General features: G+C 42.2%; 1 protein-coding gene across 1 annotated transcript in view; it reads right to left on the reverse strand.

The window, feature by feature from the left end:
- dgkb (diacylglycerol kinase, beta) overlaps nucleotides 1–15,727 on the reverse strand; it is an 85,188-nt gene that overhangs the window by 33,453 nt on the left and 36,008 nt on the right. The window contains exons 17-20 of the mRNA XM_030393201.1: nucleotides 12,547–12,632; nucleotides 11,760–11,849; nucleotides 9,847–10,007; nucleotides 838–902 (exon numbers count right to left, since the gene is read on the reverse strand). Of these exons, the coding sequence (XP_030249061.1) occupies nucleotides 838–902; nucleotides 9,847–10,007; nucleotides 11,760–11,849; nucleotides 12,547–12,632 (402 nt within the window). The remainder of the gene's footprint in view (nucleotides 1–837; nucleotides 903–9,846; nucleotides 10,008–11,759; nucleotides 11,850–12,546; nucleotides 12,633–15,727) is intronic.

Below are 15,727 nucleotides of genomic sequence, written 5' to 3' on the forward strand. Positions count from 1 at the left end.
CTGAAAAAGTCGTCTTCACCTGGACCGAAACCAGAACAGATATATGATCTGAAGTCTGCTTTAAAATCAACTGTGTGTCGGCGTTGTTAAAAACTTCACATGTTCGACTTGAACCGTTAAAATCTGCATGTTTTATCACAAACTTGTGTTGTTGAGGTGTCGGAGCAGGTGATTAGACACTGCAGGTAGATAACTGATAATAATTTGGCCCCCGTGAAGTCAATTTGTCATTTTGTTTCTCATTGGCATAATATCCGCTAAAGACACAAGTAGAATAATGAGTACAGATGGAACACTGGATGTCATCGTTGCAACGGCCACTGACAAGCACACCTTTAAAGCAGGATTGTTTTCGCTGGTTGTTTCTAACCTCATAAGAAAATCTAAATGATCGGGACATTAATTGTTATACTAAAGATTACTGTATACTGCTGGCACCAAAATAAATGAGATGTGAGCGCCGGTACAGATTTTGTCGGGTAAAATTTGTGTGAAAAACCTCCTTGTAGTGATTCAGTCGCAGCCAGACACCTCTAGAAAACCGCAGCACAACATGTGAGCGCTTCTTCTGTCGGGATTAATGTTAATAAAGTGTAGCAGAGACACATTTAGAGACGTATTCAAACTCCAGATGTTCCGGTTTTAGCACATTTTGGCTCCAGCTGTGCCAAATCGTAGATTTCTAATTTTTTACAGCCAGTGAAACATTTCACTCGAGGTGAAGCCGCATTCATCTGAGTACAACTGTTTTTGTAGAGTCTCAGCTTTTCAGCGGCGTTTAAATGAAATCCTATGATCAGTAGTACCCGTTAGTGGGCGTGCTGCAGACAAACTCACCTGCTGTTAAACTTCTCGGGATGTTTCTCCCTCATGACATGGAACCGATGTGCAATGGAGGCGTCCTGAAAGACAGAATGGAGTCGTTTAACTCAGGTGATGGAAAACAGTGTTGAGTTTGATTTAATCGTGTCAACATTAGTTTGTAGAACATGCAGCAAAGTGAGTCTCATCTCTTCAAACCTCTGAATGTCGTCTTCCTCTATTTCAGCGCGATGAGGAAAAAATAAAACTTCAGCGCTCCTGTTTTTAGTTTGTAAACATGATGATACGTGACCGAAACCGAACCGTTAACTTTAAAATATTGCCTCTACATCCGAGAATACTTCTTCCTCGTCAAACTAATTTTCCCAACTTCTCGATGGGCGCCGTTACACCTCGCTCGTCCCTTGTGTGCGCAACCGCAGAAGAAGAAAGAAAGAAGCTGTGGAGGTGGAGGTGGAGGCGGAGGTGGCGGCGGGGTTTGAGCCGGGGATGGAGAAGGTATTGACAGAAGCTCTGATGAACAGCACGCTGCCTCCACACAGGCTAATTAATTAAACACACATTGTGAGTAATCACAGCTCCCAGCTAACGTACAGAATGCTGCCGACACCCCGGCAACCAAGTTGTTTTCTCTCTCCTCCTCCTCCTCCTCCTCCTCCTCCTCCGCCGCTCACTCTCTCTCTCTTTATCTATATGTCACTCTCGACCTTCGTCTCACCCTCTCTCACCCTCCCCCCCTCTCCCACCCGTGGCTCCCTCTGTGGCCTGGGGCAAGAAGTGGAGCCTCATTGGAGCTCGTGGTGTCAAGGCGATACAGTTCATGTTACATATGTTAGCGTGGTGTGACTGACGGAGACGCTTCACTGGTATATTAACACCATCTCAGTCAGGCAGGATTGTTATCCAGTATTAAAGCGCCAACTTAGTTAACGGTATATAAAGCGAATAAAACTTTTCTTGTGGTAGCGCCTCCAAATGACGTCACGTTTTTGCTCTTTAAACTGTCTTTTTTCCCTCTTTTCTGCTGAAACAAGGCAGAAATACTGTCGTGTTTAAGGTTATGAGCAGCGGACTTCAAGGCGATCGTGGCCCATCGTGTTCATCCAGCTCGGTTTAAAGCTGCTCCCGGTTATTGTCCTGTCGTTTTGTAAAGGAAACGAACAAAAAGTGACTCACGCTGGTCAAACAACTTCAAATCAGGGACCGTTGTTCCCACAGAAACCACCAGAACCGGAGAGCTGGACTGTGTTTGTAACATCGATGCTCGGGGTTCACACGACTACATTATCGTCACCGTCTTGTTGCTGCTGCTTACATATATGTATATTTGTATAATAATAACTGTATATATGTTTCTGTAATTTGTGTAGCGTGAACTCGCAAATAAATAGTTTTGTGCCTGGTTGTTTATTCGCTCCAAACAGACAGATGGTGTCGGTGCGTTTGGGTTTAAGTCGACCTCTGACTGAACTCAGCACTCACCCGAGACTCTGGTTCTCTTTCTTATTTCCCCCTCTCCTCTCTGTAATGTCCCGTTGATGAAGTAAAGTACATTTCATACATACGTATCTTAATGACGTGAACATTTCCAGGTCACATGTGACATTATTGTCTTTTCATACGGTAAGATTTTAGCATTGAATTTTTTTAATTTAGGGGGAGATGTATTTAATTCAATAAAAGATACCTTCAACAAATGGCCGCTGTTCATCAGACTGTCTGTATGTGATCACGTCTGAAAGAGGAATTCAATAAACACAAATAATGAACTTGCTGAACGTGTATGAGGTCAGCTGTGTCGCAAAGTCTGCCGAGGACCTGGAGAACAGATTTTAAAGTCTCTGGCGACGAGCTGCGCGGGGACGAACAGCGCTGAGATTTCCTTTAATTTACACTTCTAAGTCGGTGTCAGCAGAAAAATGCTGGCAAGGCCTTTGTGAAAAAAAAACAGAGCAAACTCCTGACAAACTTGTCTCGGCTCAGGAAACATCTCAAGAAAAGAGTGGGAGAAAAGTTGCTGTAAACTTTCTGAGGCTTGTTCCTCTCCTCCCCCCCCCCCCCTCTTTCCACTGAAGCAATCTGTTTTGACCCGCTCCCGTTTTGAGTGGCACTATTGAAACAGCACGTACAGGGAGGACCCCCTGCTAGCTCTCTGTACAGAAATTTAGGAGAAGCCAAAAGAGAAAAAAAAAAAAAAAAAAAAATCAATGGAGCCTCTCTTGATGTCTCTTCAAGACGCTGTAAGCACAAGACCAAAAGGATTCTTCAAGATCCCCGCAGACTCACCTCACGCTTCCAACGCGAGCCAGAAAGGTGCGATGATGGATATATCTGAGAGAGTGTAACTTGATTTTCTTACAAACAGGACAATAGCTGCAAACAAGAGAGCAAAAGCGAGGAGAGGTTGTCTCCCCTTTGGTTTGGGCTCTATTATCTGAGATCTGTACAAGTGGAGCTGCGGCTTTTGCAACAGTAAACAGCGATTTCAAGCAACCAGGAGTGGATAAAGGCCTTTTTGTCACCCTGCACTGACGCAGCCTGCAGTACGCTTTAGGGTGCGTCGGCGTAGCGGCCTAACGCCGACCGTGTAACAGAAACCAGCACTGCAAAGAATGAAATACGTTGAAATATTGATATTTTAGGGACATTTGTTCGATATGGATTCAGTCAAAATAAGACAGATATGCAAGAATACAGATGCAATCATTAAATTAATAAATCTCCATCCACATATAAAAATATCAAGTTGACTTATTTTGTTTGTTTTTCGTTACATCGTGCTTGAAATCATTATTTTGAACAAGTGCTCGTCAAACTTTTTGGTTTATAGCCTTATCAAAACTGAACTTATCACAGCTTATCAGGTTTTAACCTGTGTGTGGACAAAAAAAAATATTCTTTTAACTCCTCAGATTGTCTCATTTAAAGGATTTCTAGCAGCCTGTTACAAGTATTTTAATCAATTTAGAAATTTGAGAAAATCATAAAAAATATGTTTCTCATTTTTGACCAATTCAAATATTTTGTGATTAGATGATATCTGCATATTTATCCTAGGATCTCTTTGGGTTCCTGGATTTTTTTAAAGCAATAATACAAAATGATCATCATGTTAAGATTTAAAGTGAATGTTTGTCTTGAATTACTACAATTTTCTCCCAAATTCTCCTCTACGTGGTGATCAAACATCCAAACGACTGTCACCAAACTTTGTCAATCATGCAGCTGTTTCAAAGGTCGAGAATGAACTTTGAACGCGGTCGATATCAGTGTTGCCAGATATCGTGAGAGAAACAAGCAAGCGGGCCTATGAAAACAAGCCCAAAACAAGCGACTTCTCCGTTTGTGGTAGAAAAAAATAAAAAGAGAAAAGAGAGATTATTACACTTTGCACACACACAAATATCGCCCTGAATCCAGAAATATCATTGTATTTACTATTGTTTTTATATGTTATGATCTTTTTTTGTTTTAGTTCCAGGACTTCAAAACAATATGACATGCAATATAACAGGAAGAGGAACACTTTAACAACAAGCCCAAAAAACCTGCAACCCGCTACTACCAATATTTATAAGCAACCTTACAGAAAAACAAGCCCAAAGTCGCTTATATGAGCGGACTTGGCAACTGTGGTCGAAATGTCCTCAAACTGCTCCTAAAAATATAATTAAACAACAAGAATATCTACCAAATGGACCTTGTGGTGAGACTATATTTTTTAAAACCACGTCAAAAACTTCACTCTCATCTGGAGCCTGATCTGAAACCCCCGAAACCAACATAAAACGACACAGGACGGACGGCGTCAACACGTTTCGGACTCGTTCACATCTGGCGGCGGTGGGACGTCGTCAGCTCACTCACTCTCTCTCTCTCCCCCTAGCTGCCCTCAAATAATTACCAATGTAAAAATCTGGCACCCAAATTAATACAGGACATGTGTAATGTCCTCTCATAGCTCAAAGTTTAGTCCAATTATGAGTGGGCCCCAGCGGTTTGATGTGCCTTTCACCACGGGGGAGAGTAATGGCTGTGACAGGAGCGCCGGGGTCATTAGGGCGACTGACTGCATTATGGTAGTGGAGCGCGCTCAGTGATTAGTTCTGTCTCTCACCCCTGGCCCTGATTGAGATCATTACACTTCACGTCACTTCCACATCCTCCCAAAGGGATGGCGTCATTAATTCTCAACCCAACTGGGCCGTGGCAGAAGGTTGGGTCGGAGAAATTTACCAAAAAAAAAAAAAAAAGATCTTTTCCGGGAAGAATCACCTGGAAAATGAAGTTGTGCCGAGAATATTTCGGTCCGTCCTGTACGAGCGGCTGACAGTCGGACAGATCTGAATCTAAAAGGACTTCAGGCTTCGATGGCGAGGTGACGCTCGGCGTCCGCGGCGGCTGCTACTGCTGATCTTTTTTATTTCGCACAATGTCATTACAGAAACAATCTGCTCTTCATCTGCATAATCTCTAAAGGTAATTATTAGCTTGACTTGTCGCATAATCTTTATTGTGATTTTTTATTTTCACGGAAAGCAAAACTGATGCAAAAAAAAACGTGTCACAAAATATTATATCACACTCAAATCCATAGAGAGCTCAAAGTCGCCTTAATCCCCCACAAACAACTTCATTTGTCATCATCACGCCTGCTGGGTGCTAATCCCGCCACCACGCCAACACACACAGGAGGAGTTATAATGACTTTATGAGCCAGCCAGGGCGAAGATGTTGTCTTTTCGCGCTCTCGCTGCAGCGAGGAATCAACCAGTTTCACTTGAGCGTGATCATCTCTCGGGTGCTTTCGCTTCAGTTAACAGCCCGAATTGAAGAGTTTTATAAAGAAAGACGGGACGTGTGAAAAGCTGCAGCACTTGTTGTGAACCTTTGCCCTCCTGAGTGAGTGAAATGAAAAGTATCTCTAAAATAAAAGCATTTTCTGACATGGAGAGAATCAATCACACCAGATTTCGACCCACCTTTCTGCAAAACTCTGCAACCAGACACGGATCGAGATATAAAGATTCGCACTCCTGTTCTGGCTTTTCACCCTGATTGCATCTTTTCTAAAACTTCAAGTATCTGTGTTTGTTTTGTTTTTCTAACAAGCTTTACTGATGTTTTTTCAGATTTTCTGGTTGCCCTAAAGTCCCAATTAAATGTTCCCCTCAGAGTTTTTATTGTAAACAAACAAATGCATGTTTACTTTCTCAACACATTAATCGTGTGTGGAGCCTTGAGCCATAATAAATGTGGCGAACACATTTCACTCCTCATAACACTTTTGCAAAGCTGATTTTTTTAGGATGATCAACACCTGCAGAGTTTATATTCCTGAAAACAAAAAAAACAGAATGTGTTCATTTGCTCATTTCCTTTTGATACGCAGTGATTGAAAACAATACAAAAACAAATGTATCTATAGACGTGTAGACGATGGCCAGTATTCAGAGGTGGCTCCAAACACACAGGGGGCTGCATCTCGCCAGAGAAACCAACTCGCTTAACTGCTGCTCATCGCTAGCAATCCTTGGCTGCAGCTAGCTACCGCTAATTAGCTCATGGCTCAGTTAGCCGTGGAGCCAGTGGCCCAAGAGTTTGTCTGTACCAGGACCCCAGATCACAGGAGGAGACGGGGGGGGATTTGGCCGCCTGACAGTGAAAACGTCTGGACACTGGACTGGAACTGATCACTGAGGTGATACAGGACAGAGGCGATTTACAGCAGCTCTGACCAAGACTATGACTACTAGGGGTGGTGAAAAAAATTGATTATTGATTAATCGCGATTATAATATTGACGATTATGATTCAATTATTAAATTTCCAAAAATCGATTAAAAAAAAAAATATATATATATATATATTTTTTTTTTTTTTTTTGAAATAGTAATACAAACTGGAGTCCTCCTCTTACTGGTTTCCGCTACATGGTCCACAGTCTGGAGCCAATATATGTTATTCCATCCCGGAGCTTTTTCACACTTAAATCGATTCCAAAACTTTACAAGGAGACAAAGCTTTCGGTGCAAGTGTCCCTCAACTCTGCTCACAGGGTAGCAATAACCTGCGATGGACATCCAGAGCTACAGTCTCATATGTGACCGTTACAGCTCATTATGTCAGCAGTTAATGGAAGCTAATGTCCTACGTACTTCAGACGAGAGCTATGGATGATGCCACACAAGCGCAAATATGTGTGAGTTTCTGAAAGCAATGGCAGACGAGTGGGGAATAGAGAAACACGCCCTGGTTCTCGTCACCAACAATGCTTCTAACATGAGTCCGGCTGCAGAGCTTGGCAGCTTTCTTTTAACAGTGAAACACTACATTTAAGACAAATTAAAAAATAATAATTTTGATATTACAGTTACACTATACAATATTGAAGGTGCTGTGAGGTGCTACTCAAAAGATAAGTAAAATAATTCAGCATCTGACTGGTGTTAAATGGAAGATCAATAATCGTTAATATTGAAAATCGAATCGAGACTTCAATAATCGGAATCGAATCGAATCGGGAAATTGGGCCGATTAACCACCTCTAATGACTACACGGACCAGAAAACACAGCAGGTGGGGGTCAGAGAGGCGTTCAGAGCTGGAATATTTTCACATCTTACTGAACTAAGGATTTATTTATATCGACTGTGGGTAAAAAAAAAAAAAAAATATTTTGTTTCTGTTGCGTTTGAATGGAGTGTGTTTCATGATGAGGCGTCTACAGGTTTCAGGCTGTCATCCTGCTGACGTTGTGTCGCCTGGACCTGGAATTACACTTCTGCTCAAGCCTTAACATGTATTTAAACAACAAAGCCTGAAAACCTGAGTATGAAGGGACTTTGTCAGTCACACAATCTATAAATGGATTCCTGACTGGGCCGACCAAACACAGGCCCCGGGGAGGGGGGGCTACAGACTTTGCACAAGGAGGTGCAAAGTGACCACAGCAGACACAAAATGACCAGACGATTACGCAACATGTCCTCAAAGAGACACGGAACTAGAGAAAGATGCAGAATAACCGTGAAGTCCGTGCTGGTGGTGCAGGGCAGCAAACATAACATATATTGTGGACTAAACATCCAACCCAAATATAAAAATACCTTCAAAATGTCTCCTCAGATGTACTGCTACCAAAAATACAAGTAAAACAAAAAAAAAACTGCTGTGTTACAACAATCAATTTCCCCCCGGCAGACACTGTGTCCGGTGACTCATGAGCCGTCCACGACACCATCAACACGTGTAGGAAACACGCTCCTCACTAACAACAACCCCGACTGGGGAACACAAAATCAGCCCCAGCAGACGGATCACACGCTTGTTGGGCCTTCACATGGTTCCTCTGCAGCCGCTGCAGCGCCGACATCCAGCAACGTCCTCCTTAAAGAAGAGTTACAATCCGCCTGTGTGTAGGAATATGGATGTTGTGTGGTCGAGGGGATGTAGTGCCTGTTTAACAACAACGTAAGGTGCCAAAAATGCTCTAAACATAGCGTATATCTACATGGACAAATATATTTTAACGTGAATAAAATGCATTTTGCTGCTGGTTCAGTTTCAGCACTGACGGCCATCTACTGCAGGTATCACACCGACTAATACCTCATACAAGCCCACATCAAAATACCCGAACTATTCCTTAAATGCATGAATATTAATCTCTCTTACATCTACTGTTTTTTTTTCCTGGTTGCACTGAGACATTATTGCGTTATTCATCTTCCCTCAATGCAGCAAATGAGGTGAAAACGTGTCATATATGCAGATTAGAGACTGTTTAAGGATTAAAAATAGTTTTTTTCTGAAAGCAACACACTTTATAAGCTGAGGAGAAATACAGACACGATCATTTAATCCATTTTTGATTTGCAGGCCTTTATTACACTCATGTTTAAAGCTAGACTTTAACTTAAATATCTGCGCTTCTCTCCTTTGTTTAATAAACTTCCTCTATCATGAGTCATTTTTGCACATTCTCGAATAATGTTTTCAAACTGCTATTTAAGTGAAGTTGGATTCGACGGTGTCGTCCAGAAGACGCTCTGACTCGCACACAGCTACACAACAACTCCACTGAATCCACATTAAAAACACGGTTTGTAAGGAAAAAAAAAGGACGAAGACACATGTGTTTACGTGTCTTTTTGACATTTACACTGGGAAATGAATGCAGATGAAACAGCGGGATGAATGTTCCGAGTGCACATCACCATATGTTGAGACGCTGCAGACAGATTACAGCCGCTGTTCCTCCTCTATCACAATGTTAACAAGACCTGTCCTCTAATATCCTCTAACATGGTCATTAAGGGGCCCAGGCTGGAGGTGTTATTCAACTAACATTTGTGAGGCCATGCATCACTTACGCCCTCCGCCGCAGTCCGTACGAACCTCACAACACCGAGTGGCTCCCTCCTCAACCACCTGCAAATGTCAATTACCATATTTCCCCCCTGACATTTATCAGTAATGGCTAACATGAGCTACGTGAAATAAGTGTCATTATGGTGGAGATGGACGGGTGGAGGAGGGGGGGCGCTGACGGCTGCCCGGCGCCGCTCAGATACACGACGAGGCTTGTTTATCAATCAGAGACGGTTCAGGTTTAAGCACATCTCAATAAAGGCCGCGCGACGACGCGGTTCACAACAAATAAATTGACTGATTACTGCGGCCGCCGCGTATTGTTTTTGTTTTTATTCAACCTTTAATAGCAGAACCAAGAATTACACACAGGAGGGATGTTTAACAAGTGCGTCTGCGGCTCCCGCCTCTGTTGTGTTTGGGTTTGCATTCGGGGTTTTTTAAGCTGTTTACTGGCACCTTTTCTGTTCTGTGACTGAGGCTCTTTGTCACCACCGGCAAATTTAACTTTGGTGTGGAAGAGATTTGCAGAGGTGCCATTCGAGCTGCGTCGCTCTCGTCGCTCACGGTTCTGCGCGACACCAGCCTGCGTTTAAACAAAGGCGCTCGGCCCCCGTTTCAACATGTTTTTTGCGTTTTCGTCCGACTCACCACTCCGATGGAGAAGTAGTTGTTGACGATGCTGTAAGGCACCGGGTCCCCTCGCTCGTCCTTGTCTGTGGGCGTGACATCGATCTTCCAGCGGTCCAGCATCAGCTCGGAGCTGTTCTCGATGTCCCGCATTATCTTCAGGAGGCTCTCGCCCTCGTAACCTCGGGGAGGAGAAGGTGAAGTGGGTTTAGAACAGCTTGCGGTACGATGATCAACATGTGAGAGCAAACTGCCTCTGACTTCTGGGTTTATTGATTCACTGCTTGTTAAATATCAGACTCATGATGATTATTTACTTCTACTGATGCACGAGCGACGACTGATACACGTTCTGTTCGCTCCAATCACAGAAGAATCTGATGACGATGCAACCAACATATTTAGACATGTTCTACCCTTACAAGAATAAAATATGAGGTGATGTATTTGTAATATCTGACAATGGTTACATAAATATTGGCTGTAAAAACTGATCTGTTAAAATGTGCAACATGTGTTTTCAGCTTTGTTCTCAAACCTCTCGTGCTTTAATTTAGTGACACGATTAAACTGTAAGTCAGTCCGCAGAAAAATGTATCTACAACTAATACAAACTAGAAAAATTAATACTTATGCAAGATCTCCAAACATTCTCTGTTTGCAGCTTCTCAAATGTGAGGAGGTTTTTCTCTTTATCACGTGATCGCTAACTGAACATCTTCAGGTTTGTGTCGGATAAAAGTCGCCATGGACGGTGAGAAACTGTGGAAATCACTATTTTCTGACATTTTATGGACATGAATTCATTTTGTTGAAGGTAAAGCTTCATCGATTTAACCCTGCAGATCATAGCTAGATCACTTTTTCTTTTTGCAGCAAAAATGTAAGGATTCTGTCTGTTCGTGGCGACGTCAACATCTTATTGCAATTCAAAAAAGTGAGACGGAGCAGTGACGTGACTCCAGAGGAGCAGAGGTCACATTCAGAATAGTTGTGGATCTCTTGTGTGTGTTTTTAGCAGAATTTGACACATTTTTTTTTTCTTTCTGACCATCTTTAGACTTTTATCAGTTTTTCTAGTTCATTGACTTCGATAACATTTTATCTTAGATCGTACAGATTTAAAGGGACAGTGTGTAATATATCAAGTATTTAGCGCCATCTAGCTGTGAGGTTCTACACTGCAACACTCCTTTGCTCACCCCTCCCGTTCTGAAGACGTTGGAGACGTTCCGGAAGCTACGGTGGCCATGACGGACAAGAAACTCATTTTCAAAATATGGACTCTTTCCCAACAGCGTCGAGTATTTCTGCTGATCCAAGTAATGAGGTAAAGATGTAGTTAGTTATTAAGGCTATAAAACTAGAGGTTCCCTCTCAGTCCCGCAGTCAAGCTAGCTCTGAGTGAAAACACGTTTAGCCTTACTACATAGTAACACGTAGTGCTTTGTGTCCCTCTCGGCAGTCCATAGTGTTTTTTGAAACCGGAAAGACATGGCGGCCTCCATAGAGCTTGCCCGTGCTATGTATATTCAGATAGGTAATTCTTCGCTCAGGAGGATAAGTCAGATTGTTGGCAGAGGTAATTGTACACCAATGAGGACTTACTTATGAACGAAGACGCTGATTTCAGTTAATAACTTACTTAAATCATTACGCACTGTCCCTTTAAAGATGAATAAAGAATTTAAAGATACTTTCATCACAATAAGCATAAATACCAGAGTACATGCAGTCATCGATAATGAAACTAATTGTTATTTTCACCCCTTTGTTAAGCAGTCTATTATTCCTCCTTGAGCTTCCGTATTCCTTATAATCATGCTGATTACACTGGGTTATATCACGGTATGCTTATACATTTAACCATGAATGAAACGGGGTGAAGCGAGGCCAACGCGTTTCGCTGCAATGTGTCTATTTTCTGTCAGTACCTCCTCCCCATCGCAGACACCGTGCCAGGTCGTTGCCCGTGCCAAGAGGAAGTATGCACACCGGGGGGTTCCTGTCCAGGTTGGCCTTATCTGGAGCAGCGGGGACAAATATCACAACACGGCGCGGAACAAGGGAAACAAAACTCACCGCAGAAAGAAAAAACTTGCAAAGAAAAAGCATCAAATCCATTTTGCAGCCCTGCTTGTAAAACTACAAGTCAATATGACTGCTGAGTTGTGCAGTCTATTTCAAGAGACACATTTTGCCTGACAGTTATTACCTCTCTTTGTTTTGATTGATAAAAAATTGAGGCAATTTTTGAGAGCCAGAACAAGCAACACGTCTCGGAGAGCAAATAGAGTAGGGCCAGGTGATTCGTTATTTTTTTTTTTTTTTTTTCTTTCTTCAAATGATGACCAGTATGTTGTTTTTCCAACTCACTCACGTAATCATCCCATTTTACCACCCCTGAATACGCAGACTCGGATATAATTAAAGTGTTTACAGTGTATACAAACCATAAAATACACCCTTCGCCGTCTCAGGCAGAGCAACAGCAGTGGTGCCGCCTCGAAAACTAATAAAAAACAAATGCAATTCTGCCAAAAAAAGAAATAAAGTATTGAAGTTTTTACTCCGTTGCGCGTTGGTCAGACGTGAACGAGTGAATAAACCGGAGCAGCAGGAGGTTTCAGAGTGTGGGATAATTGATTCTATGGAGGGTGAACGGGGACAAACTTCCCTGATAACGTCAGATACTGTAAAAATGTAAAGTGTGCCGTGTACCTATGAAGTCCAGGATCCAGCCCACGGTGCCGTCGCCTCCGCAGGCCAGAACTCTGAAATCAGGAACGTCTCTGAAGAAGTTGAGCCTGTGGAGAACAAACACGGCCGCTCTGCTCGTCAGAACTCACATTCACTCTGTATTTCATTGTTTATTAGATATTTAAAGGCGGTTTGTCTACACACAGAAATGCTTTACGCTTGTTTTAAATGCTCTGCTGAACAATTTAATGTTCCGTTCTTTATTGTGATGCTGAAACTTGCTCATGCTACACTGCTGGAAACTAACCGGGGTGCGTTTTGGTGTTTCGGTTTTCTGTTTTCTGATACTTCTACTGCATTTCAGAGGGTAATATTCTACTTTACACTAATTTACTTTCAATTTGAAGCTTTCACTTTAAAATAACATCTGTCTGTCTTTCTTTCTTTCTTAAATTATTTCTTTCTTTTGATTTTAACAACAACGAACATCATAATTAAGTATCATAATGTCTAAAAAGGCTGTAAAGTGGAACTTGATCACGTTTTCAATCCAAATATCCAGTTTTTTAAGACTCATTCGTCATTTTTAAAGACAGAAATTCTCATCCTGCTGAATAAAAATGTCACAGTTACATTTTTGCGGTGCATTTCTCGTTCATTTGATATAATTTGAACAGAAAAATAATGTATCTTATATGAAAAATTATAAAAATGATAAAACGTTTTTATTTAAGTTTGGATCCCGTGATGCAAGTTTCAAAGTTATTTGCGGCGAGCAGTAATATTTTTTATATCAAAGTCTGATGTGGTGCTCTGGTGTTTCTGTTTTCTAATACTTCTGCATTTCAGAGGGAAATATTCTACTTTACACTAATTTACTTTCAATTTGAAGATTTCACTTTAAAATAACATTTGCTAATCTTATAAAAGTCCATGCGATGAACTGTTTTATATATTTTTCATTTAAATCGAAGTTATTCAAGGATTAGAGAGTTGATAAATAAACCACAGAGCTCCAAGCATTAATTGATTAGTCATGTATTCACTCTTTTGATAATCAATGAATCGCTTTGTTTCTGATTTCAGCTTCCTGAATGTGAATATTTTCTGGTTTCGTTCCTCCAGTCAGACATTTGAGGACGTTTTACTCAATTAGGATTATTTTCTAAACTTTTTCTCTCGAAGCGTTAAAAGAGTCAAAAATAAAGTGTTGCTCGTTTGTTAAAATGTGAATATTTTCTGACTTCTTCACTCCTCTACGACCTAAATTGAATACACGAGACATTTGAGGACGTCTCTGGGAAATGCTGGGACATTTTTCACAGTTTTCTGACATTTTTTTAAAGACGAATAATCAAGAAAATAATCAACAGGTTAATCAACAATGAGAATGTTCCTCCCCGTCACGCTGAAGAGTTCCTGCTTCCCTTTCACGTCTTGCGTTGTCTCACGTCGTATCTTACTTCATTCCTCTTTTGAGAAATGATTTTAAAAACCAGAGCTTGTTTGCTCTTCAGAGAGATGAAGGGTAGCTGAGACGTGTGCTGTGACGCGCTGTGAGCAGATCATGAGCAGCATATTTTTGAGCTCCCCCCCCCCCCATCTAATCCCACAAAATAACACATGTCGCATTGACAATTACTCATTCAGCGAGCTAGCCTGCCTGTTGGAGGGCTAATTGGATCATGACAGGCAATGTTCAGTCCAACTTCTTCCGTTCCTTCACAATAACAAAGCCCTAACTGAATGAGCCAGCCTCCGAGCCTCGTATGGCGGGTAAATGATTCGCTCAATTACTCTCCAACTGGGACCGCAAACCATATTAGACGCAAAACAGACGGCCGCGAACATGAAAGGCAACTTTGGGGATATTTAAATACCAAGAAACAAACACTTCATTTGCCGTAATTGCATTAGCGGGGCAGCTAATTGACAGCAGTGCGCGCTGCTGCCTCGGCCTGCAGTGTCCGACGGTGACCGCTCACCTCGCTAATGTGTGCGGCGGTGCGCACACTTGGCGAAATATTAACAAGGTTACGGCGGGGCGAGGTCATCTGGGAAGATGTCAGCTGTGGGGAGGAGCTCTGGGTTCAGCAGAGGGGATGCAGGTGATGCTTGAGGCCACGTGCAGGAACATCAGTAGAATAAAAAAAAGGAATAGTGGACACGAGGTCAGATCCCCCAAAAAACTTCTGGAGCTGCGTCTGCACAATCTGTGCTCCGTCCTGCACACGGGCAGCCCAAACCTGCGTGTGCCGCCGTGTGTTTATTTTTTCATAAGCCCCCAAAGATTCTGTTTTCAGGTCTAATCAGAGCCAAACAAGGTGGCGGCACGCCGGCGAGGCATTCCTGTATGTTTCAACGGCAAAGTGAAGGAGCCTCGTGCATGTAAATGATCCATTCATCGTCTTAATCACAGGCGTGAACCATAGGAAACCCGCCGCCGGCCGCACCTGCAGCCCGCGGTGAGCCCCCTCGTCTGTATGCGTGATCACATGTGGTATGGCGAGAGAGCGTCACCCCTTTCTCCATCCGCCAGTCATCTGTGTCGCCGGCTCGCCGCTCACATAATGCATACGGAGCCCGCCGCTCGTCTGAGGCTACAGCATGATGCCGTCGTCTCCAGGATTCGTTATGTGTGAACTCACCTCATTTGTGCCTGAGCCGCGTGAGGGAAGCGAGTGAAGGCTCTAATGCTAAAGAGCCGTCCTGCATGTGATGGAGGCTATTATAGCAGAGCAACAACAGCCTGTTTGTAAACAGAAGATCATTAGACAACACTGTACCTGTCTGTCTGTCTGTCTGTCTGTCTGTCTTTCTTTCTTTCTGTCGATTTTAACAACAATCAACATCATAATTAAGTATCAGAATGTCTAAAAGGCTGTAAAGTGGAACTTGATGTGGGTCAGATCACGTTTTCAATCCAAATATCCATTTTTTAAAGACTCATTTATCATTTTTAAAGAAAGAAATTCTCATCCTGCTGCATAAAAATGTCACAGTCACATTTTTGCAGTGCATTTCTTGTCCATTTGATATAATTTTGAACAGAAAAATAATGTATCTTATATGAAAAATGATAGAAATGATAATACATTTTTATTTAAGTTTTGATCCCTTCATGCAGGTTTCAAAGTCATTTGCAGCGAGCAGTAATGTTTTATATTAAAGTCTGAGTTAATAAGTGGTAATTAAGGTTTTT

This window comes from Sparus aurata, chromosome 17 (assembly GCF_900880675.1).
Source record: "Sparus aurata chromosome 17, fSpaAur1.1, whole genome shotgun sequence".
In the NCBI taxonomy this organism is placed as follows: Eukaryota; Metazoa; Chordata; class Actinopteri; order Spariformes; family Sparidae; genus Sparus; species Sparus aurata.